The 23,622-nt window shown below is 40.6% G+C and overlaps 1 protein-coding gene across 3 annotated transcripts; it reads right to left on the reverse strand.

The window, feature by feature from the left end:
• Positions 1–6,659: 6,659 nt before the first annotated feature.
• LOC109634321 (protein kinase C and casein kinase substrate in neurons protein 3) lies at positions 6,660–22,798 on the reverse strand. 3 transcript variants are annotated; one of them, XM_020094747.2, is made up of 10 exons: positions 22,659–22,798; positions 19,484–19,551; positions 13,432–13,588; positions 13,000–13,235; positions 11,494–11,649; positions 10,550–10,725; positions 8,975–9,095; positions 8,776–8,846; positions 8,569–8,648; positions 6,660–7,911 (listed from the first exon to the last, which is right to left on the reverse strand). In XM_020094747.2, the coding sequence occupies exons 2-10, from the start codon at positions 19,541–19,543 to the stop codon at positions 7,799–7,801; spliced, it is 1,170 nt and encodes a 389-aa protein (XP_019950306.2). In that variant the 5' UTR covers positions 19,544–19,551; positions 22,659–22,798; the 3' UTR covers positions 6,660–7,798. The 3 variants fall into 3 exon arrangements, with proteins under 3 accessions (XP_019950306.2, XP_069381209.1, XP_069381210.1); XM_069525108.1 differs by lacking the exon at positions 22,659–22,798 and adding an exon at positions 22,217–22,457 and having other exon boundaries at positions 7,389–7,911; XM_069525109.1 differs by lacking the exon at positions 22,659–22,798 and adding an exon at positions 22,224–22,346 and having other exon boundaries at positions 7,389–7,911.
• Between the last annotated feature and the right edge of the window lie 824 nt (positions 22,799–23,622).

The following is a 23,622-nucleotide window of genomic DNA, read 5'->3' on the forward strand; positions in this document are numbered from 1 at the left end:
TCTGTACATGTGGGTGGGTGCTTGCATGCACCATGAGGATTTCTACAATGTGTGTAAACCAATACATATGCCTGTTCTTGTGTTCATGTATGATAGCTTGTGTGCACATTCTTTATGTGCAGAATCAGGGGAAAAAGGAAGTAAATGTGTTTAAAAAGTAAAAAGCTACAATAATTAAAAATAGTAGTAGATATGAAGAAAAGAAATTGAAAAATGTAACAAAGCAAATGTGCAAAAAAGAATGTGCAAGTTAGAATCGCAGTAGGTTAACAAGTAATTTAACAGTGATTTGATCAATGTATTCTATAGTGAACTGAATGATGTGTAAAGTTGGCCAATAAGATATTATAGTTTGACAGCAGTGTAATGATGGAGCTGTGCATAAGATGTAAGATAAGATGCATTAATGGATTTACAGTTACTAACGCAGATGTAACTGAATCTCATTAATGTGGTTTCGTAAGCAGACTGTTGGGCCTTGGCAGAGGTCCGCACATTCTAGTTTCATCACGAGTGTAAGAAAACGGCATAAAAAGGGTGATTTGTTAAATTTCAATGGCACAATATTCCAGTTGTGCATCAAACTTACTCATCTGTGTCTTTCAGATGTTCACTTCAGGGTGAGTGAAGCGACACAGAACAGGTATTGCATTCACTGCCACTATGAGGCAGGGACGGGGAATTGCACCGGAATGGGAATTCCAAAGACTCCGAGCAGAGCCCAGTGAGAGTCAGAGGAAGGTTTTTGTTTGCTACGTCTCACATGTTTTGTTACTCAGGCTAATGAGCAGCAATTAGACAGCAGCCAATTAACTCTGGCCACCAGACTGAGACCAAGGGAAATGAAAAGAAGAGGAAGGAGGAAGTAAGTAAAGGGAGATAAAGAGTGGGGGGAGCTGAGGAAAGAAGGGAGAGTGATAAATGAGTAAATGAGCTGGGAATCACAAGCGCTGATATCTGTCAGAGATGTGTGTGTTTGTAAGCCATTGAGAAATGAGTTGTGTGTGGGGGGGTGGTCCACTTATTACTGTTATGGTAACAAAAAGCAAATATGCAAAAGAGATCACTAATTTTAAAAGTGAAGACGTGTTAAGATTAGGTTTATGTTAAGTTTACGTTTAGGTTGGGTTAAGGGTTAGTGTTATGAAAGTAGTAAATATAGTTAGGATTTGAATAAGTCTCCAGTCTCCACATAGTGTGTGTGTTTGTGTGTGTGTGTGTGTGTGTGTGTGTGTGTGTGTGTGTGTGTGTCTTCCAGCAGGGGGAGCTGTGTAGGCTCATGTCACATAAGTGCTCTACATGACCATCTGGCTCTCACTGTCAGACTGGATTCTGAACTTACAGTTAACTCTCTCACTCCCAGCATCTCCCCCTCACATCCTTACAACACACACATGCCACACTGTTGTTGTCACCGTGGACAGCTGAAGACAAAAGCATCCATGGCCGGGGCAAACTTCAGGCCACAGAATCAGAAATGTAAATGATTAGATAATATCTTGATGGAGACGCTGTGTGATTCTGTTTCTCCTCTAAGAGACACTTCGCTGGCCAGATTGTGTATCTGCTCCAGGCTGCAGATGAGAGAGCAAATGGTTAATTTCTCACTCTGACTGCTGATGCAGTGTTCCAGCTGAACTCCTTGGAGAGTCACTCTCTATCTCTTTCTCTCTCTCTCTCTCTCTCTCTCTCTCTCTCTCACACACACACACCTATAAAAATATACTGTATTGTACTGCTTGCAGAGTAGTCCGCTGCCCTCTCTTTAATTAGGCTAATTGAAATGCGAGAATAACCATTTTCTTGATTGCTCATTATTTTTGGGCAGTTTGAGATGAAAAGCATCCTACACATGCAGACGCCAAGAGAGGCGGACTCACCTCTCTCCTCAGATTACCCTGCTGTCTCCTGCAGATGAATGTGGCCCCTGCAGGCCAGGGCCTAAAGTCTCCCTGCTCGCCCTGCCCTGCTCTGCTCTGCTCTTCTTACTCCCTGCACCTTTGGCATTCTAGCTGCAGCTTCACCTCCGCACCCCCCCCACCGGTGGCGTTAGTGTTGTTTAAGCAAGAGAGTCAAGTGGGATTTTCCAGATGTCCTTGAGACAAATGGTACGAGACAGTTTGTGCTTAAGTGCTCTTGGCAGGTCTACAGGTGGTTGGGTAGCTTCGCCTATGTTCTTGCTTACTCTGTAAACCCCCGAGCAGGCCCCCTGGTGGCCCTTAGCCGTGACAGGAGCTTCCCTGGGGCACCTTATGGGGAGTAAGGGGGAACGAGAGGGAGAAATAAAGAAAAAGGGAGAGAGAGTATTTTAAGGAGAAAGTAGGAAACATTAAAGCACATCTGGAGGAAGGAGCTGGGGGAGTGTTTGTGTGTGTGACAGCCTGAGAAAATGTTCATATGTTTTGTGTCTCCCTGACAAGGAGGTGAGTCATCCCCAGAACACACTCAAACACACACATAGCGATGCTCTCAAACAAGCATGCAAACACACATCTATATAGACTCATATACACTCACACATACACATCCAGTTCTCGACCCAACTGCACGGGGGCAGATCACATGCTCATCATTAGCTCTGCAGAAGCGGCTGCAGCAGTGTGCTGTAATATTCGCCTCATGATGTTACTTCAAACATTCATCATATGTAACACACTATACACACACGGAGTCATTTGCCTTCGAGGAGCTATGTGATTTCCTCATTAACTTCTCCAAACGTAATGAGTCATTGAACCGAGTTCTGTGGCTCTGTTAATTATGGCCCTGCTCAGCAGCGCTCTCCATGGCAACCTAAAGTTCTGCCTGTCACCACATGAGAGATGAGGGAATAAAGACGTTTTCCCGTTACGCTGTCACCCCAGTGTGCACAAATGTATTTCTCCTCCACAGGCCAGCCAAGGGCTGCGCTGATGATCTTTTAGCTCCCCCTGCTGGAGGACAATGCCACGGAGCTCGTCGCCCTCAGCATCAGGATGCAGAAGATGTCAACATGACCTCAGCAACGCAGCGGCGGATGATGGAGCAACATGAGCATAGTCTGAGGGTGAGTGTCCAGCTGTTGACCTCACTGAGGTCAGAGGCATCAAAGTGACTATCGTGAGATCATTAACATGCAAACGAGCTGTGTCCAGTCATTACATAATGTGTGTGTGTGTGTACTTTGCACTAAGTTTGGTGAGGGATTGCCAATAAAAATGGACAACATGAAGGCTCCCCAAAAGTGAAGCCAAAGCAACTTGATTGCCCCCTGGTGGTTGGCTGCAGTTTAGGTCATAAATCCCACCTTCTCCATGTTAGCAAATAGGACATGGACCACATGAATCACAAGTTAAATAGATTTTTCTCAAAGATGGTTTCTGTTATTTTAGGTAGTTCTTATCTCATTGATGTTTGTTCAGTTTGAGTTTCTGATTAGTTAGGTTTTTATTAGTTATTTGATGATATAAGAATGAGGTGGAACATCATGATTGACAGCTGAAACTGACTCGTGATTGGTCTACTTACGGAATCTCTTTACTGCAGTTCCATCCCCCAAACCCTCCTGCACAGGCTCTGGCAGCGTTTGTGTTCGGGATATCTTAGCTTAATTTCTGTAGAGTGGAAGGAAGTGGAGACGTCCATGTTAATGTACAGGCTATACTTCATATTATTTATTTTAAGTAATTTGATGCTATAAGAACAGGGTAGAACGTCATTGACAGCTGAGACTGATCGAGCGTGTTTATCAGCAAAACCCCACTATAAATGATTTGTTCCTTATGTTGCATTATTTGCATTGTTTTTTTTACTTTTGTAAAGTAAGAACAAGGGTCAGTTTTGTTCTGCAAGGCTCAACTTCCAAACACTAAGAGTGATGGCTCTGGATGGCAGCATATTTCCTGGTAATAATCTTTTTCTTTAAAGGGTTCTGTGGACCAGAGCCAAGACATAATACAGTCTACACCTTAACAGACCTGGCAGAACACTTCATTGTGGGAAACAAGCACTCAGGTCGTGGACTCGGTTCGTCATTCCCCATAAACGTACTCGTCTGCTTGTTGAAAACAGGATGAGGGATGACTCTTGACAAAGTGACTTTTTCCCCACTTGCCAGTCGACCGCCGCCTGTGGCCTTTGTGCCACTTCTCCCTCTAAAGTGCAGTTTAAGGTGTCATGAGGGCTTTATTCATCGGTAAGAGTCTGTTTGATGGATTGTCGTGGGTGAATCTGCCTCTGCATTTCTCACAGTGAGCCACTTTCACTCAGTGTATATTAAAGTCAAATGATCTTGAGGGGATGTGGCGTCTGTTCTTCTCTTATAGTTGATAAACTGACAAAAAGTTGACAGCAACTGAAATATTGTCAATTTCCCCAAAGTTTTTATTTATTTTTATTTTATTTGACAAATTAAAGTCTGTTGACAGTATGTCAGGTTAATTTGCTCATTATATTGAGTTGTGCAGATCAAAAAACGGTTCATGTAAACAGTAACTATTGCATAATCAATCAATTTATTGCTTCAATTAGATTTTTCTTTTCACCACACTTAAACAGTGTGTAGAAAAGTATTGATGTGGTCATACTTTCCATTGACACTAATTACTGCAGGTTTTGATACAAATTTTAAAATAAATAAGGGAATATGACAGTATATCATTTACAAATGAATTAATACTTTTGCTGAGAAGATATAAGAAAAAGGACTTGAAAGGATACTGCTATTTTATTTATCTTTTACAGCTGGGCAAACATACTCAACTTGAAAGCATAATTCTCTGTTATTAAAACTCTGAAGTCTTTGACACAATATAAATTAATGTGGCAGTACAAATAGAACAAATCCAATTCTCAACAACTTTTTATTTTCACACTTCGTTGTATAGTACAGGTTATAAAGAAATACATTATAATCAACATACAATACCATCAGAATAATAAAAAAACTATTGAGGACACTGTGACAAGTCAAAGTTGTCAACCTTTATGCCGAGTTTTAGTTCTTCGTTCAACTGTTTGGAAAACAACTTTGCTGTAGATTCAGGTTTTAGTGGAGAAGCTATGGAAAATACACGGCACACTCCCTGTTCACCTGAGACCCAGACAGGTTTAAATACCTAACCCTAGTGGCCATAGATACGATTTTTTGCATCAAAATGCTTGATAAAATAGATTAAATCACATGATGTAATCCTTGTTCTCAATCTTGTGAAGGCTTTCCTGTATTTTTTTTTTTTTTTTAGAAACTGCACGGCACTAGAGCTCTGCTGTATGTGTCTGTGATTACAGATAAGTCTCCATCTGCTGCAAGCAAGGAAACTGTCATCAGGTGAGAAAATTCCTTCTAAGGTGACATCATCATTTCCATTGCTGCTGTGGAAACAGATATTCCTACATGCCCCTGTCAGTTTGTATTTACGACAAAAAGGTGCCTGGCTGCGCAGAGTAGAATGTGAATATACAAGAGATTTCTCATTGCCCTCACACTCTGGTGTAGGGCATTGTGCTTGGCTGATGGCCATGTGTTGATACCAGGCTGCATATGACTCTGTGGTGGCATCATTGAAATAAAGAGCAGCATTTGACCTGGACACAGTTCCCTTGACAGAGACAAGGCTTAAAAGTGACTGTGTGTCAGCTGACAGCTCTGTGCAATAACATCCACAGGCAGGACTCTAGGACTGGACAGACGATGATGGCATGATGATTCAACAACTCCCCCTTTGTCTCATTCACACAAACACACATACTTTCATTCTTTCCGCTACAGGTTCAAAAACACTGCTTCTGCTTGTGTAACATCTGAAAATTTTATTTCCAAAACAAGTTTGCAAAAAAGATAGTGTTCTTGGGGAATATACATGACAGGCACAGCACATACAAAGATACAGAAGAAGGCTTTACGACAAGGGCAAGGCAAACCTAGATTTTTCTTTTTGGTAAAGCAATGTATGATTAGATATTTCACACAGACAGGAAAACTATTTGTTGTTATGTATCTTAAAGGAACAGTCTGACATATGAATGTTTGGTTTCTGCTGAAGAAGAGTGACCAGTTTCATCTGTAAATATTCTGGACAGAGAATACTTAAGTGACATGTTTAGAGCATTTAGTCTACAAATCTCTTCATTTTTTAGCACCGATATATGTTTTTTGGGGGGGGATTTGAAGCTTGTACTTTATATTAAGATGGACAATGTCTCTCCACTTCCTTCCTCTACACAGAAATCAAATAATTTTGTTCACCAGCTAGTTGCTAACTGTGCCAGTCTGCTTTTTGTTGCTGAGGATATAGTGTACAGGGGCATTTTTATAGCTTTCTTGATGAAATCGGCTGACTGCTGTAGATGAAATCGAGGTCACAAGAGCAGTGGGAGCGAACCAAAACAATAGCCTCAAGACATGAAACCAAAGCATCCATTAAAGCTCCACAGAGCTGAAAGGAGCTGCGGAGGTGGGTGATAATTCTTTGGGTTTGCAACAAGGATAGGGCTCCTTCCCCCTTTCAACATAAAAGTATTCAATGATGAATTGTGAAAGTAATATAACATGAGTAAAATGTTGATTATAACTATAAACTAAGAAAGAGTTCCTGGAATGTGTTGATGCTGTTACACAAGACTGCAGTTTTTCTCTGTACTTTGGATGAAATGAACATGCTTTTTTGGATTTTTTTAAAAATTTTTTTTTATCTATAGCTGTTTTCAGACATGCACTGAACTACAAAGAATCTGACAGGGCTGTATGTGAACGCAATTTTCCAAGTAAGAGAATTTGGACTTTCTCCAGAGTTTCTCCCATAGACTGTATATAAATCTCCAGCCCTGAGTAAGAATTCTTTAAAATGTCTGAATGAGCCAATGTGAGAACACAGAGGATCCTCCAGAGGATTCACCACAAGTGAGCTTAAGGCCGACGCAAAAATGTAAAAACCGGAATAAATCTCAGGATAAAAAAGTGGTGCCACACAGGTAGAAGACACAGACCAAGATGTCAGAAAAGCTTTGGTGAAAAGAGCAGAAGCTGGTGTCGACGTGATGTAGACAAACACACACCATCTCTGCAGTGGAATTAGTACGTCCTGTCTCCTGCCTGCTGCACCACCCCACACCTGAACACTCTAAAGAGTGTTGTTGTGGATGCGTCTGAACAGACAATATCCAGGTGACTTATGTGAAAGGAAAACTGAAGAAAGTCCAGATGAAATTGTGCAGACATGCTCCAGAGTTCATGTCTGAAAATGTCTCAATTTAGGGCAAAACAACAAATAAGCACCTTCCTCAACACTTCAGCCTGTTCCTTTAAAACACGGAAACAGGTCTCACAGCTGACTGCCTCCATCAAGCTGACTCCACTCGAACAGCTGCTCCAGATTCATTATAAATCACAGTATTAGCATCACTTCATATGTCGCGAGGCTTTGTGAGCCCTTTAATAGCAATGTGTTGAGGTGCAAATAAACGGAAGAGCTCAAATACAATTGCAGTCCTGTAATGCAATTTCAGCACCAGATGGTTAGATATATATAGTACCTTTAGACTCCAGCATATTTATCTTTTTCTACATTAAAGCATTGCTTATCATATGGCTTCAATACAAGTGGTGTATGCACACTGTATATATTAACACATTTGTCAAAATCCTTCAAGAGATTACACATTAAAAACCTCGACATGCTAAAATATCCACCACCCTGTTGTCACAGACCACATCTTTGGCTAACAGCTGCTCAGTGTTCTTTAACCAGGCTGCGACTTCCACAGTGACATGAAGCACCTGACCTAATAAGACCTTTCGTTCTCAGACGACACGTCATAGCTACACTACCACCTCCACGTAGTTAGCGGGGTAAAGCCCTTCCCCCCCGTCGTCCTTCATCCCCCGACACCAGCCTTGATCATCCTCATCCTCGATCTTCAAAAACTCCTCCCCTGTAGTGAAGAGAAACAAACCTTTCATTTCTCTCATAATTGAAGCTCATATTTTTTATATATATATATATTTTATTTATTTATTTATTTATTTTTTAATCAAGGTTGAAACAAATTGTTTTCCTTTGTAAGAAAGAGCTAAATAGTATCAATCAAATGATAACTTGTTTTTGGTCTATACAATTATACACAACAAAATGTCTTTTACATGAGCAACAGTACAAAACTAACCAAAAACTCAAAGATATTTAATCCATTATCAATGACTATGTTGACATGGACACCAATAATCTGACTGTTGGTCGGATTATGAAGAAGACATTAATGTCAATAAAGTTACATTAATGTGCTAAACAGAATAGTGGTGTTCATGTTAATGTGATCAGTGACAAAACCAGAAAATATTTCCATTTATGAATGTTGTGGCACTTCTTTAAAAACTAAACAGCCAATGAATTTAAATAAAAGAGTTGCAGGTTAAACTGTACTAGTCAACTCATCAAGCTTAGGAAACGAGACAATAATTACACATTTTTATATATATATATTTAATTTTAAAGTTTATTCTAAATGACAGTCATTTCATACAGTATACACAGTGCTGTTGCATATTGTTTCAGATCTGTACATACACAGTATTGATGAAGTTGTGTTTACCTGCTTTAAAGGACAGCTCATCTGTTTCTTGTCCAACATAGTCATACAGAGCTCTGACTCTCACTCCTCCAATCATCACACTGGAGGAAGAAAGTGACAAAGAGATGAGATAAACATTTGATCAACAAAAAACAGCTACACAAAATCCAACACTGAACACAGAATCATAACAACTTGCTTTGGGTTAACTCTAAAGATCAGTCTCACCTCTTTTCTATTGTTCCTTTCTTTTCTACATCTTTCTTTCCTTTCTTGGATTTCTTTGCAGGTGTCCATTCCTGAAAGTCGTTGAAATAAAAAACTGACTCATGTTTAACTGCACTTGAATAAACATACAGTGAAGAATTAAGCGTCATATAAACATGCGTTATAAAAAAAATGGTGAAGAAAAACAAACACTAAGAACCTGGAAGTGAGGCCAGTCGGTGGGCATGCCAGGCCCGTGGGTGTTTTTCCACCAGCGAAGGTCATCTTGGTCATCGATGGCCAACAGTTTGTTGTGGAGCTCGTTGTACACGTCTTTCACACTAAACACATAAAAGAACTCAGACTAAGATTTGATTCAGCATTTAGTGTTTAAGACAGAATCAATTTCTCATATGTTTTAACACCTGCTTCACATTTTTTCTTTCATTTTTAATGCAATTCAATTTTTTATTTGGATATCACAACTTGCATCATCTCAAGGCACTTTGTCATATTGTAAGTTCTCAACTATGTAGAGAAAAAAAAAGTTTCCAAAGAGCAAATACTTTTCAACAGTGGAGAGAAGTAGAATCACCACCGTGTGCAGTGGTATGCCACCACTGATCAGTGCTGTTTCAGTTGAGTGACATTTTGTGTCCAGACTCATGAGGTCACTTTGACCTTTGATCTCTGAAAACTAACCAGTGAATCTTTGAATCCAAGTGACAACTGGTCAAAATATGAAGACATTTCCTAAAGGCAGACTTGAGATATCGTGCCACTGTGACCGTCAACCACCCAAATTTAAACAGTTAACCATAAGTCAGAGTGAACATTTGTGCCAAATTTGAAATAGATTCTCTTGAGGTATTGTGACAGTGGCCTTGACCTTTGACCACCAAATTCTACAGCAGGTCATCCCTTTGTCCAGACATGTCCAACTCTTGGAGGGTTTCCACAGCACAGAACCCTAAACCCAAACTTTAATGAACTGGCTAAAAAAAATGATTAAAGGATGTAGCCCACCTAAATAGGTTTTCTTTTTGCACTTCATCCAATATCCCGTTTAATAAATGTTGACCCTGTTTGGCCCGCGACGTAGTCCCAGTTTTTAATTTTGGCCCTATGTGATTGAGTTTGACACCACTGCCTTAGTCCATACATTCAATTAAATGATAAACATAATGCATCCGGCCACTGGCTGTCACCACCGCAGAGGAAAAATAAAAACTAAACTTCAATAAAACTGAAAAATAAATAAAATCCAGTTAAAAGCCTGACTAAAAGGATTACAATGCATCACAGTGGACATAATATATTGAAAACTATGAGCAAGAATGTTTGATGTAAAGGTATGGACTAACTAACTGTTTCTTTGAACAGTGTAATAAAACTTATTCAATTGCTACCATCCAGAGCATTTTGAGTGTGTATTGAATGTTACCTAAAAATTAAGCAGATATAGAATATACATTATGTCTCTCATCCAACAATCATCCCTTGTGTTTCCTGCAGATTATATAAAATAATGAAGTTGTCTTGGCTATTGTTTTCTTTATTAGAGTAAAAGTGAGTCAGTGAGACTCGTGCTAATCTGTAGTAGAACGGCTTTTCATTACGGTTAAATGGAGTGAAATTATAGATTTTTAACCCATTTAGCTTTAAATACACAGCCAAGGATAACACCAGCTTTAAATACACAGCCAAGGATAGCATCAGATTAAAACAAATCAGTTCTACCTGTTTAGGCACACACATTGATCATCTCATCAGCAGACTGAACACTGTGGCTCACCTCTCGTTGGTGGTGATATCCAGATGTTTGTGGATGGAGAGGAAGGCCTGTTTGAGAAAGACAATTCTCTTCCGCTCCTCGTCCTGCGACTGGTCGAAGATGGATTCCATCTCCTCCATGTAGCGAGGGGCGTAGCGGTTCACCTCCTCCAGGACTTTCTCGTAGCGTACGCGAACCTGTAAACATTAACATCAAACGGTCACGTTTCCACTCACAGCTCACATGGACTGACATTAACACTCACAGAGGTTACCAGTAGATCCAAACCCCAACTCTGAGGGTTGACATAAGACTAGACTGAAAATTAAAGTTTAAAAAGCTTTGGACTCAGTTGCAACTTTATTAGACACAACAGTGCAATACAGCTCTGCCATAACCTTTATAAAAACCATATAACCATTATTTATACAACTCATCTTTTGAGGCCATGCACAGTTCATTTTTTTTTTGCATTGTAGACATAAAAATAGACTTTATTATACAACAGCATTAGACAGCAGAGGTGGACCTAATAATATAAGTATATGTCATAGCCGGAACAAAATGAAACTACACAGTTTTCACAAAGTTTTTATTTAGATGCATAGTTCTCAGTGTGGTCCCATGTTCTCTTCACTTCAATCAGACATGAATACAATACTCAACACAAAAAACTACAACACTTAATTACTTTTTGACTAAAGACACTCAAAACGTGTTATAGAAACCTGCATGGTTCACAGATGTGTGCTAGTTAGCAGTGCTGTTATTCTGTAGTTCGTATTGGCGCCACCAACACAGGAAAAGTATTTGCACAGGATAAACAAATTAAAGAACCACACACAAAAATGCAGCTTAATCACAGTACTCCCCAATCAATGACAATTTCCAATGAGGCCAGTGAAATGGATTTTAGCCAATCCACTGTTTCAGTCAAAAATCAAAACCACACGTGTATTTCCTACCTTATCAGCATCCTGCTGAGCCAGCTCTCGCTCCACCTGGATCTTCTTCTGCTTGTCGATGGCAACATCCGGGTTCCCCTGAGCGTGTGCCTCTCGCTCTCTGGCTATCTGCTCCTTACGGCTCACCTTGTGGTATGCCCTCCTGGCTTTGTCCAGCTGTGGATCAACCAAAGAATACATGTAAATGTACACAGTGATGGCTATAATAGGAGAATTCTGGACCAGCATTTTGCAAAGGAAGCACTTTATAAAACACCATCAGCTTGTGAAGACAGTTTCCACCAAACAATCAAAATCAGTGGTAAAATAAACACATCACATGGATTCAATTAAGGTTCCACATGCACATCATCACAGGTTTTGTTATTTTCTTTGCAGTCACATTAGTTAACAAACACAACCAGTCTTTTTGTTTTTATTCTTGTTTATTTGACACAGCGTTGTATTGTAAATGAGATGCACACATTTAGTTTACGCAGGTTTTCCTCAATAGTTGTATAAATATATGTTTCTTTGTCTTTGTGTTACCTTGTCAGCTGCATCAGGGCACCATCACACATGCACCAACATTGCTGCAGCGATTCCTTCTGCTCACATTGCGTGCAAGCGAGGGGGTAAAGCAATCTGCAGCTCCATACTGGCATATGTGTGACAAGGCCCCAAATCCTTTTTCCTGGTTTGGCTAAAAGATGTGGCAGAGGGTGGAGCCTGGTTAAATAGAGGCCCAGTAAATGGACCAGACCAAGTGCTGCATCAACATGGGGGGAAATGGGGCTTCTTTGTCTGAAGTTTCAGCTGTTGTCTATTTTGTTTCCCCTATCGTTTCCAAAAGGTTAGATCAGTCAGTTTAAATGTCTCCATCTGTGTTAATGTACTGCTTTGGTAGCTGTATTGTAGTAGTAGAGTTCTGTTTGGTTCACCTTTCTTTTTTAATGCCTTTTATTCTTATTCATATTTAGTTTTTTTGGTTGTTGTCCTTGAAATAAATCACATCTTTTGAAAAGTAATCCTGTGCTCCTGTTTTTCTTTGACTGCTTGGTCCCTGAAAACCCTCCACTCCGAAGCATTTCAACCTAAATTGAATTTTGAAAATGGAGATGCAGCTGCCTTTGAAACGCATCTTACTGATACCCAGAATAAACTCATTCCTAAATTGCGATGCATTAAATCCCTGTGGTCCAAATATAGACCTTGAAGTGAGGCCATTACTTGATGAGTAGCCATTTGTGATTTCAAAGTCATTGTTCGTAGTTTCTTCAAGTATTGATCTCATGAGATGCTTGTGTATGTTTTTGATGCAGATATTTAATTCTGTGTTTGATGGATGTCCTCTTGTCCTTCGCTGCTCTAGAATCACAGTGAGGCACAGATTCAAGTGGCTTGTTGCTTCTGAATGCAAAAGAGCAACACTTGAGCCATCTTGAGTGCATCCAGTTTAATCCTCAGTAAACTTCAACAAACTATCATTTGAAGGAAATGTTTCTGAGTAGAAAACTAGAGGCTGACCTTTTTAAGTCGCTTGGCCCACGGCTTCTGTGCACGTGCAAATCCCGTCTCAATGTCCTGAGACTCCTTAAAGCCTCCGAATAACTTCTTGTGGAAGGTGTCCTTCTGCCAGGTACGGACCTGGTCTCCGTCCTCCGACACCAGGGAGCGACAGATGGAGGCATGTAGGGATGCTAGCCGGTCAGCGGAGGACAAGAAACACTGCCAGGCCTTCATAAGGGATCCATATAGAGGACCTGAGGGAGGAGGAGGACGGCCAGGGGGAAAAAAATGTTTTAGTTTTAGTCATAATTCTGATGAGGAACCCCGAATTTAGATGTAAATCAAATAAAAAGTTGCACAACAACATCTCTTGTGGTCTTTTATGATCAGTATTTACATGTCCATCGTGCTGCAGATGAAATAAGCTGGCGTGGCACTGACTGTACTTACTGGAGTCCACTACTGGCTTCCACTTGTTGCTCCATTCACTGAGCTGCTGGGCATACTGTCTCTCCACCCGAGCTCTCTCTTGGAAACATGCCACAATGTCATTACAGGCCTGGAACGCATCTTCTGTTCGCTTCACAGTGCGCTGATAGTTCCCAGGCTGCCAGGACACAAAGAGAGAGGAAGATCTACTGTCCACACCAGATAAACAGAGGCTGAGTGGACTTTGTGCTTTGAACCCTCATTCTAATACACAATAAACATTGTACTGTATTGAAAAAGCAGATTTCCTATTTTGCAAGGTTTTACTTCTTTTTAGTTTTACCAGTGCAAAGCCAGCAAATACAAAATAGTACATCTGCTCACAGTTAGTTCCTAGCAGAGTGGAAACAGCACATAGACCATAAATATAATTAGACAACTGTAGAAACTGAAACTGATCAATAAACCAGAACAACTATTCTTTGTGATACTACTTCTCATACTGTTATCATTAATTGTACTGCTGTTTCTGTGAATCCATTATCTGTACTGTTGGAGCCAAGCTGACATTGGGTGAGATGCGGCCTCTACAGTTCATCACAGGGCCAACATCCACACTCACATTCTCAAATCTCTTATCAACCTTATCCCCAATCTGCATGTCATTGGACTAGGAGGAAGCTGGAGTACCTGGAGAAAGCCTGAGGAGCCTGAGGAGATTATGCAAACTCCACAAAAAAAGACCCCAGTCACAGCTGGATTACAACTGCAAACCTTTTTACTTTGAGACGACTTTGCATTGTCCTAACACATATATTGCACTCTTAAAGCAGGACTCTGATTCTGTTTCTAATAAATGTATTATCCCTAGTGCAGCTTGGACTAACAGCATTGACACTCACACATCACCAATCTCATTCTGCTATTCTATGATGTTATTATTTCAAGCTCACAACAATACTCATGCAGCACTTTTCAAAACAAGAAGTGTACTTTAGAAAGAGCAACAAAAAGAAATGTAGAAATATAGATTTAAAAAAACTTAAACTGAAAATAACTGACTGCAACTAATACTAATAGACCTTTCTAACTGTACAGTGGGGAAAGCCATTGAGGTAGTAAAGATGTTTATTTTGACTTACAACTGTCCCACACCATGTGTCCCATTACAAACGCACACAAAACCATGAACTGAAACAGCAACACCTAAATGGGATGTAGCCATTAGACCAGTTTTTGACAGTGAGTATCATATGAATATCTATTATTAGCATAGTGTGACTACTATAAGGACAGCGCCTCCAGTGACTGCAGGTCTGTATCATATTCTATGCTCTCATCTCCTTTCACAGCTGTGACAGTGGCGCAGCCGCCTTAAGGTCAACCCCCACGTGCCACAAGTGACACTCTACTCGTTGAGGCTCCTGTGGTAAACTCTGATGCTGGCAGCAGCACAGGGTGTGGCCGGCGGACACGAGGACGAGGCCTGGCCATAAAAAGAGGCCAGACACATGCAGGAGGACGAGAGGGCAGCAGAGGCAGTGGCCTTGAGTGTAATAACGTATCTGAAGCAAGTATGTTGTTTGTGGATGTGGAATCTGGAAATCTCTCTGCAATTTTCCTGGCAGCCGCCATCAGCTCCTACTCAGCACTCACTCCTACTCTCTTTTTCACTTTCTGTCAGACTCATGTCGGTTTGTCGTTGACACGTTTAGACAGCTGCTCCAGAGTATCTGGACTCGATGTATGTTGTCATGTTGCGTTAGATCATCGGAGGCAGTGCGCTTATTGTAAACACCGTAACATTACAGAAAAGAGCAGGACTTTCTCATGACATTTTCACTTGTCAAACACATCAGCCATGGTGCTCCAGTTTCTGGTGTTGCTGCACGCTGGCTCACTGACACTGGCTTACTCTTACAGTTAAACCCCATCCTTAATGTTATTTGTTACACGCGCACCAGCATTCTATATGAATATAAATATGCCCTATAACTAATGCTATGACTGTATGCATGCTTTTCATATGAGCTAAATACATCACACAGTCCCCAATGCACAGCTTCCCTCGGTTTTACATGCCTTTTGGATTTTGGACGCTACAATACTTTTACTTTACTTTTTTTTTCTTTGCCAGATTCTCTGCAAGATAAAGTTTCATTCCCCAGAGTAACAACAACTGCTCAGTCTCATGTGCAGTTCTCCACAATGACTCTCTTTCTCTTTCTTTTCTCTTTCTCGTTTGTTAGACTGTTCTACCAATGACCTGAATCTTTGTTTTTTACCTCTAATTGAAAGCTCTTCGATCCCATTCTCTCAATTAGTGGTTAATTAAATGTAAATGCATTGGAAAGGTCAGTCAGTTACGGCTTTACATGTTAAAACAAGTTAGTGTTGCTAACAGCCATCGTTCAAATATGCCACAGAATATAAACGTATGTTTAATTCTCTTGTTCTTTTCTTACTTTTCAACTTTTGTTAATTAACCTATTTTATGTTTTTAAGCATTGTTCAAGGTATATGAATTTGATCATCTGGGACAGGTCACTTTGTAATCTGGGACACTTGTATAGTCTTAAAAAAGCCCAAATCACCTTGCTTTATGCATGTCAAGGTCAATATCATAATTTTTTTTTAAAGCAGTATGAAAAAAAGACAGAAAGTTGAATAAGAAAATGTATATTATTCATATAAATGAATAATGAATTCATATTGACATATAAAAGTCCTATTTTCTTTTCATAAAGGGGCCTGTCCTAAACAAAGAAACTATAATATTAAAGTAAAACATTCTTTTTAAGGTGTTTCATATATTTTTTAAATATATTAAATTCAACATTCAACAACATGAGGGACTATCATCATTGATCTGCTTTTTGGATCATCTCTGTCCTAGAGAGCAAACTGATTATGTGCTAGTTATCAGTTTAAACAGACAGGGAGAGACTGTATTTACCATTAACTCCTGTCTGACTGCAGACATTATGCTACATCTCTTCAGTTCTTAAATGCATATTTCACCATTTAGAGAACTTCAATGTCTGTCCCAGATCACCCAAAGCATTTCAACATCTTAATGCATATTTTGTTGCATGAATACATCACCAACATAATTTGATAACAACTGGAACAGTGTCTTATTTTTATCATTAACATTAATCTTGTCAGAATGTGACTGTGATCTCAGTCACATGATGTCCATGCTAACCTATTGTCAAGGTTTAGGTGTCCTACTTTACCCAAAGTCCCAGATTACCCATATTCACCCTACTTTGAATGAAACACTTAAGTTTCCTTTAGCCTTAATCAGACTCAACTGGGGGTTCTTCTCATCAGTGCTGCCCCCCCTTCTCCCTCTCTCCTTTCTTTCTTTCTTTCTTTCTGCCTCTGTTGTGGTTTTCTCTGAATCCCCTCACTCGTCTGAGAGTTAAACAGAAACAGCTGAGGAATCCAGTCTGAGGCCAGCAGCAACGCTGCAAAGACTCATTCGGCCAATCTCTGAGGCAGATGCAAATCTGCTGGTAGAGAATCTGTCCAAGCAACCAAATGCAGCGTCAAAGGAAATGGGGCCACGGCCCTCTGCAGAAAAATCACATTTCACAAGTATTACTGACTACAAAGCGTATCAGTGCGCACAAAACGTGCCGAGAACCACAAGTAGAGATTTGCTTCTTCTTTCTCTCGTGCCAACAGACTGTTTAAATCTCAGGATTAGTCATCTGATGATGTCAGTGATGTACAATGTTAAAATAAGATAAGATAGGAAAGATGAGATCAAATAAACTCTATTGATCCCACGCCATAAACATTTAGATGTTGCAGCAGCAGATAGTCTAGTAAGTTGTATGTGTATTATGCAGTTGTGAGACACACTTCAAAAGGTGAAGTTACAATAAAAGAATTGCTGTGCACTTGTAGGTTAATGTGTCTAAAAGTAAGAATAGTAGTAGATATAGTTTGAGACATGTTGCAGCAGAACAGTTGAACTGATGTGTTTTGAATTAATCTCCTTCCTAGGGGCTTTTAAAAAAACATGGCCATTTTATGAGACACTGCACAGCACTCCACAACAGATTAAGAGAATGCCAAAGCCAGCTACAATATCTGCTGCTAATTAAAAACACAATCCCATTCTGTTTTATATCTATAACTGCATAAAATGATCTGTTCACAGCAGTGGAAGGAGAACACAACACAAGAGCGTGATGATGCAGATTGGACATGAATAGACTACGGAGTCTAAAGCGTCACAGCCACGTGTATGGATCTATTAGAATGAATGGCCCACTTGTATACTCTCACAGAATCCATTGTGATTGCTCACCTCTTGTGTGACTTTGCAAATATAAAACATAGGGGCTTAACTTTGCAGTATAATGACAGAAAGCCCCTGAGCATGGCAGCAGGATGAAGCACACAGGAAAAGGCCTGGAAACACACGCAGCACAGCGGGAGGCTGCCAAAATTACAGGAGAGGAGAGATGAAAGTGGGGCGGCCCATCGAGGCCAACGGGAGACAAAGCCAATATTAAAGTGGCAGCACACAGCAAATTAGACAGTCAGCCACTTTGAATGCTGGACGTGTTTTCAGCTTTAAAACACAGTGGCTGAACAGAGCTGTGTCGCGTAAACGGAGCGCACTGTGGTTCACAAAGTGCTGGAGTCCAACAGGATGACGTTTGTCACATGCTGCTGAATGGGGACATTTAAAACAGGACAGTCACAAGGAATAAAATATACTAAAATATAATATCACATACGATTCTTGTGAAAAATGAAACTGAATCTTTTTATCTTCTGCTGTCAGTGTGAATCTCAATGAGAGGATACACTGTGACGTAGGCTTGCCATTTATTAAGTTTATTAGTAACCTCATTTATTGGATATTGATTTATTTTTCTTTACATCTTTGTTCTATATTCCATCTATGTTAATTCCATGGAATAGTTCCCCATCATCTTTCTCGTTTACGGAATCCTGTTAATAAAATATTGCATTCAGTGAGAGATTGTGGTCCTGGTTTGTCACTTAGTACAACATAAAAGATGTCAGGTTTTTTTAATTCATGTAATGCGACTTAATGGTTGAGATCCTTATTTTAAAGGGACAGATCGATGTTTTGGGAGTCCAGAAAATTGGGTCCGGACATTTTCCGTAGTTTATCTTTCACATAGAAGGAGTCAAGGGGAAAATGTGTGAAACATTCACATAGTGTATGAATTCTGCTGCAGAAATCACAAGTTTTGGTCGACAGCACATTGACACGTCTTCCGTTGTCAACAAAAAATCTTGATTGTTGTTGTCTCTCCAAGTTAATATTGTATGTTTATGGATCTTCTTTTTCTGTTTGTATTCTTCAAGTTTCATGTTCATCCTGTTTTGGACATTTTCTGGACATTTTGTTCTCACATACAGCCTCTCCAGAACCTTTCAGGGAAATATCCAGACTTTGGTGCATGTCTGAAAGCAAGTTCAAGAATGCTGGAGTGAAAAAATTGTCCACCTCTTACCATTAAAGGCTCTCCAACAAAGAGTATTTTCTAAAACAGCATTTATAAGTCCTTTTGGACAAATCTATCTGCCAAACGTGTAATCTTTAAAAAATGTAAAATGTCTTTGGACAGGAGCTGAATACTTTCCCTTATCCAGCAGAAGACGCCACAAATAAAAATATACCAAGCCATATAATGATAGCAGATGAATGAAGTTGCCGAGAGCAATGTAAATGGAGAAAACATGTCCCAGATCCCCAGAGACGAGACCCTGAACAGACATCTTTGTCAAGCAAGAGCTGACAATCAAATACCTAAAGCTGATAACAACCGTCCCTGAGCTCAGTTCAACCCAAGCAAGGTTCCCTGCGTACAATGGTCACTATTCACTTTTAAAAATGAAAACACAGCCATGTTTACACTGATACGTAGCCTGAACGAAAAAACTGTCACGTTTGTTTTGACTGGAAGGTCACAGGCTTGAGAGAGGGAGGGAGGCACGAGCTATCTTGTGTATATCATCGTTCCAAAAGAATTCAAACAGAAAACACACATACACAGATAGAGTACACTATTCTTACCATCCAGAAGCTGCGATTGTTGGCATCTTCAGGGCTGGTTTCTGATGGCAGTGTCGACATCCTGTTTTCTGACAGAGTAAACAATAAATGATTAGTAAACAATAAATGATTAATTTCACTTTGTCTGTTAATCTGCACACTGACCTTTCTGTTACTGGCTTCCCAACATAGATGATGAGGGTTTAAAAAGAAGCCTTCCTTTAGGAATGGTCTCAACCTTTACAAAGCTATTTGAGTATTGATCAGGCACACTACATATACACTTATCGACACCGACATAAAACCAGTATAATGTTGCAGCTTATCAGTTTAAGAACTACACTGATAACAGACTTTATTCTCATATGATTATCTCTCCAACATTGTGGACAATCTCACTCAGTAGGGGGGAATACATCCAACAAGGAAACACATTTAAATTCACTAGATCCAGATTTATATTTGGATCTGCACCCAAATACACACACTTAATATCAGTCCCCTTAACAAAGGTTTTTCTCATCAAGATCCATGAATTATTATCTGAGAAATCAAGGAAAATGTTAAAAAACATGCTCTCTCTCAATGTTCCTCCCTGACCCATAAAACACCCTTTCACCAAGTTTCATGGTAATCCATCCAGTAGTTTTTGTGTAACTTTGCCAACTATCAAACAAATGCATGATGAAAACATCACCTTCTTCGGCGGAGATAAAAATGTGAGCTTGAATAAGATTCAGTGAAGATGTCAGGTCTGTTAAGATGCCAGCAGTGTTTCTGTCAGACAGATCCCACAGGCCTGTCTTCATCCACTCTCATAGAACAGTTATGTTCAGGTAAGTTTTAAACATGAACATTTCAATCGTACATCTATTACATTCAGCAAACTATTTCAACAATGTATTTATTACTTTTGGTTTGTTATTTAAACTATAATTTATAGTTTACTCTTATTCACAGCCGGTTGTGTTCAAGTGTTACAGCTGACTTTATATATAAGTGAGCTGTTGATCAATCTTTCCACATACAAATAGGTCTGCTTTGTGACATAGACTGTGTAATGATGGACAGTTCCTGAAAAGTGCATCCTAGTGGCTGGAAGTAGTATAGATCATTATCCCTGACTCCTCCTTGTTCGTGGATGAGACATGCACCAAAATCATGATTATAAACAGCCGACACTGACTCACCCTGAGACTGACTCACGATACGTTGTTCGAAGTGTGTGTGTCGCTTGGGTTTCGATATCGCAGCTCCACGCCATGATCACTACTGCACAGATGTAAAACTGACTCTAAAACTTGGATATTTTGGCTTCTATTCGCTCTACAGAAGAAAGTGGAGACGTGTCATCCATTTGTATTTACAGTCTGTTTTATAATCACTGCTCTAATGTTTGTCTATTTGTGGTTGTGTCATAGGAAAGCATGAACTCAGCTGACGTCAGTGCACTCTTGTCAGTCCTATGATATAGAGCAGATGTCAGGAGGTTCTGTAAACCCATTAAAGGTGGAAGTCAATTTGAACCAGGAGCCGTGCAGCGTCTCACGAACCATGACAACTTCTCACAGCGATTCCAGCTTTGAAACATGAGCCATCCTAAAATAAACAGGGGCTACAGGTCAACACACATCATATCAGTCGCACTCACTTTAATTCCCCAATGCTGACCGCCCTGTCTGTTCTTCTGTTATTGCATAAAGAAACACCTGCAGACCTCGAATGCTCCTAAACCCAACCACAGACACAAGCTCACATGGACACTGAAACACTGAAGTTCTGTCTCACTCAAAATAAAGTCCTCCACATGCAGTTTCTGTGATGACGCTCATTCAGTTCCCTTTCTGAAAAAGAACCTTTACCAGTTTAATATTTAAGCTCACACCAGCGTTTTGCCTCCTGGCATCTTCACACCCTTGAAGCATGCGCACACTGAACGTGGAGCCTTGGTTCCTGTGCTCCCTCCCCGCAGCCATGTCCCCTCACACTCCTCTTAGAAGCACAATTAGATTCCATGATTTTCCTCCCCATCCTGCTGTTCACGGGGCATCACATGCTCCACTGAGAGCATAATGCCATGTCTCTCTCCCTGTCTGGATCTTCTGTTGTATCCCTGAGAAACCAAGAGCCTCGAAGAATTACACAACCCTGGGATCCACAGGAGGTCACAAAAAAAATGAATCACCCCCCTCCCCTCTCCCTTTTAACCCTTGACCTGGACATCCTGTCCCATCACTGAGCGGCTGTCCTCCGGGTATATGGTTGAGTTTTCAGAAGAGCGTGGGGGGTGGGGGGAGATCTGCTAATATCAATTAATGTGGTGCATTCCTGCAAGTTTCACTGCATGCTCTCTGACGTTCAACTTGTGTGTGTGTGTGTGGTGAAAACTTTGCTGTGATCCACTTGTGCACTCAAATATGATTTTGTACTCTTTCTTAGCATTAGGCTTCAGTTTTGTGCAAGAGTTTTGACTGGAATCACTTTGCCACATGGGCCTTTCACATAGGATTTCACATCTGTATTTTCAATTTAAATGTGCTCTAAATAGTCAGGATTCTCCCAGTCAAGTCTGACATCTTAAATTACATAAATAAAACCGATTGTGGTTGGTTGCGGTGTCTGCTCAGTTGATCTCCATATTCCTAACTTACTCATTGAGCAACAGAAGTTGACAGTAAGTGGTTAAAAGTGTATAACTTTGCATACGACTCAATTTTCCTATAAGTACAACAGAGGGAATACTCTATGACTCACCACCTACAAGCACAGATCTGATTCCACCATGGATCCTTCAAACGTTTTATGATCTCCTGCTGGGTCAGACAGGAAATTTGGTCCCCGAGCTTTCAAAATTCTCCCAGTGATCAAGTAGCTTGCATGAGTCCAGACTTTCCAGAGAGTAAAAAAACCTCCAGATTGACAGTAACAATAACCAGCTAAAGCTCATCAGGGTTGTAAGAGCCCATCTGGAGCTTCCAACCAACCGAACTCTTTCACCCCAGTATTCTGAACGCACCCTGGCACAATCACTCCTCCCCCTGTCCCCGTTTCATCTGTCACACATAACTCAACACACACATATGGCATGGGGGAAATATTTAGAAACAGATGAACACACGGAGCAGAAATAGGAGCTCAATCACTCCATCAGATCTCTGTGAAATGCAGACGTCCAGCTCTGGCAGGAGTTTCTTACCTCTCTCTGAATGTTGGGGCCCTCTCTGCTTTCACCCCCTTTTTTTCCTCCTTTGTGCTGGTTAAAACTTTCTTTTCTCTCTCTTCTCTCCAATCTGTGTGCGGACTCTCAGGCTCCTCTCCCTCCTGACTCGTCTTCTTTTACTCTTCACCCTCTCCAACTTTGATTTTTCCACTCGTTCTGGACACTGCTGCTCCTGCTCTTCCCCTTTCTTTGGCCCACTGTTTGTGTCAGATGAGTTGGCTTCTTTTTTTTCTCTCTCTCTCCCTTCTCCTACCTCACACCCTCCCTCCCTCCTACTCTCTCTCTCTCTCTCTCTCTGTCTCTCTCTCTGTCTCTCTCTCCAGAACAGCTGCAGGAAACTTACTCTCTTGTTCTTTGTACTTCACCACTTGCCGGAGATCATCTCTCGATTCTTTGCTTTCATTGACTCGCGTCACCTCCCTCAGAGTGGTGTTAATAAAGCAGGCCATGTTGTTTTTTTTCTTTTTGGGGGGGGATTGTTTGTGTGTGTGTGCATGTGTAGGTGAGTCACCCAACCAGAGTCTGCATGTTGGGTTGTGTGAGTGTTTGTTGGCCGATCAACTATGTTTTTTTATTTTACGAAGAAGCACAAAGCAACATGACCAGATAAGGGAAACTTTATCCCTCTGTTGCTTGTCTTCAAACCCCCTTTTTCCACCCCACAAGCCACAACATTCCCTCAGGATAGTTTGTTAGGCCTGCCTCCACAGCTGGAGGACACATCCGGTGTGCGTGTGTGTGTGTGTGTGTGTGTGTGTGTGTGTGTTACATACAACTTTGAAGAGTCAGAGGCCCCTGAGGAAGGGAATTGTTCAAACTCACACTGTATCCCGCTCTTGGTGACATAACATAACAACTCCATACTATGCTGAACTTGTGAAACTCTGTCATGCCACAACACGCCATGTACATAACAGCTGTTATACATTGCACTGCTTAC

The sequence above is a fragment of the Paralichthys olivaceus genome, chromosome 5 (assembly GCF_024713975.1).
Source record: "Paralichthys olivaceus isolate ysfri-2021 chromosome 5, ASM2471397v2, whole genome shotgun sequence".
NCBI lineage: Eukaryota > Metazoa > Chordata > Actinopteri > Pleuronectiformes > Paralichthyidae > Paralichthys > Paralichthys olivaceus.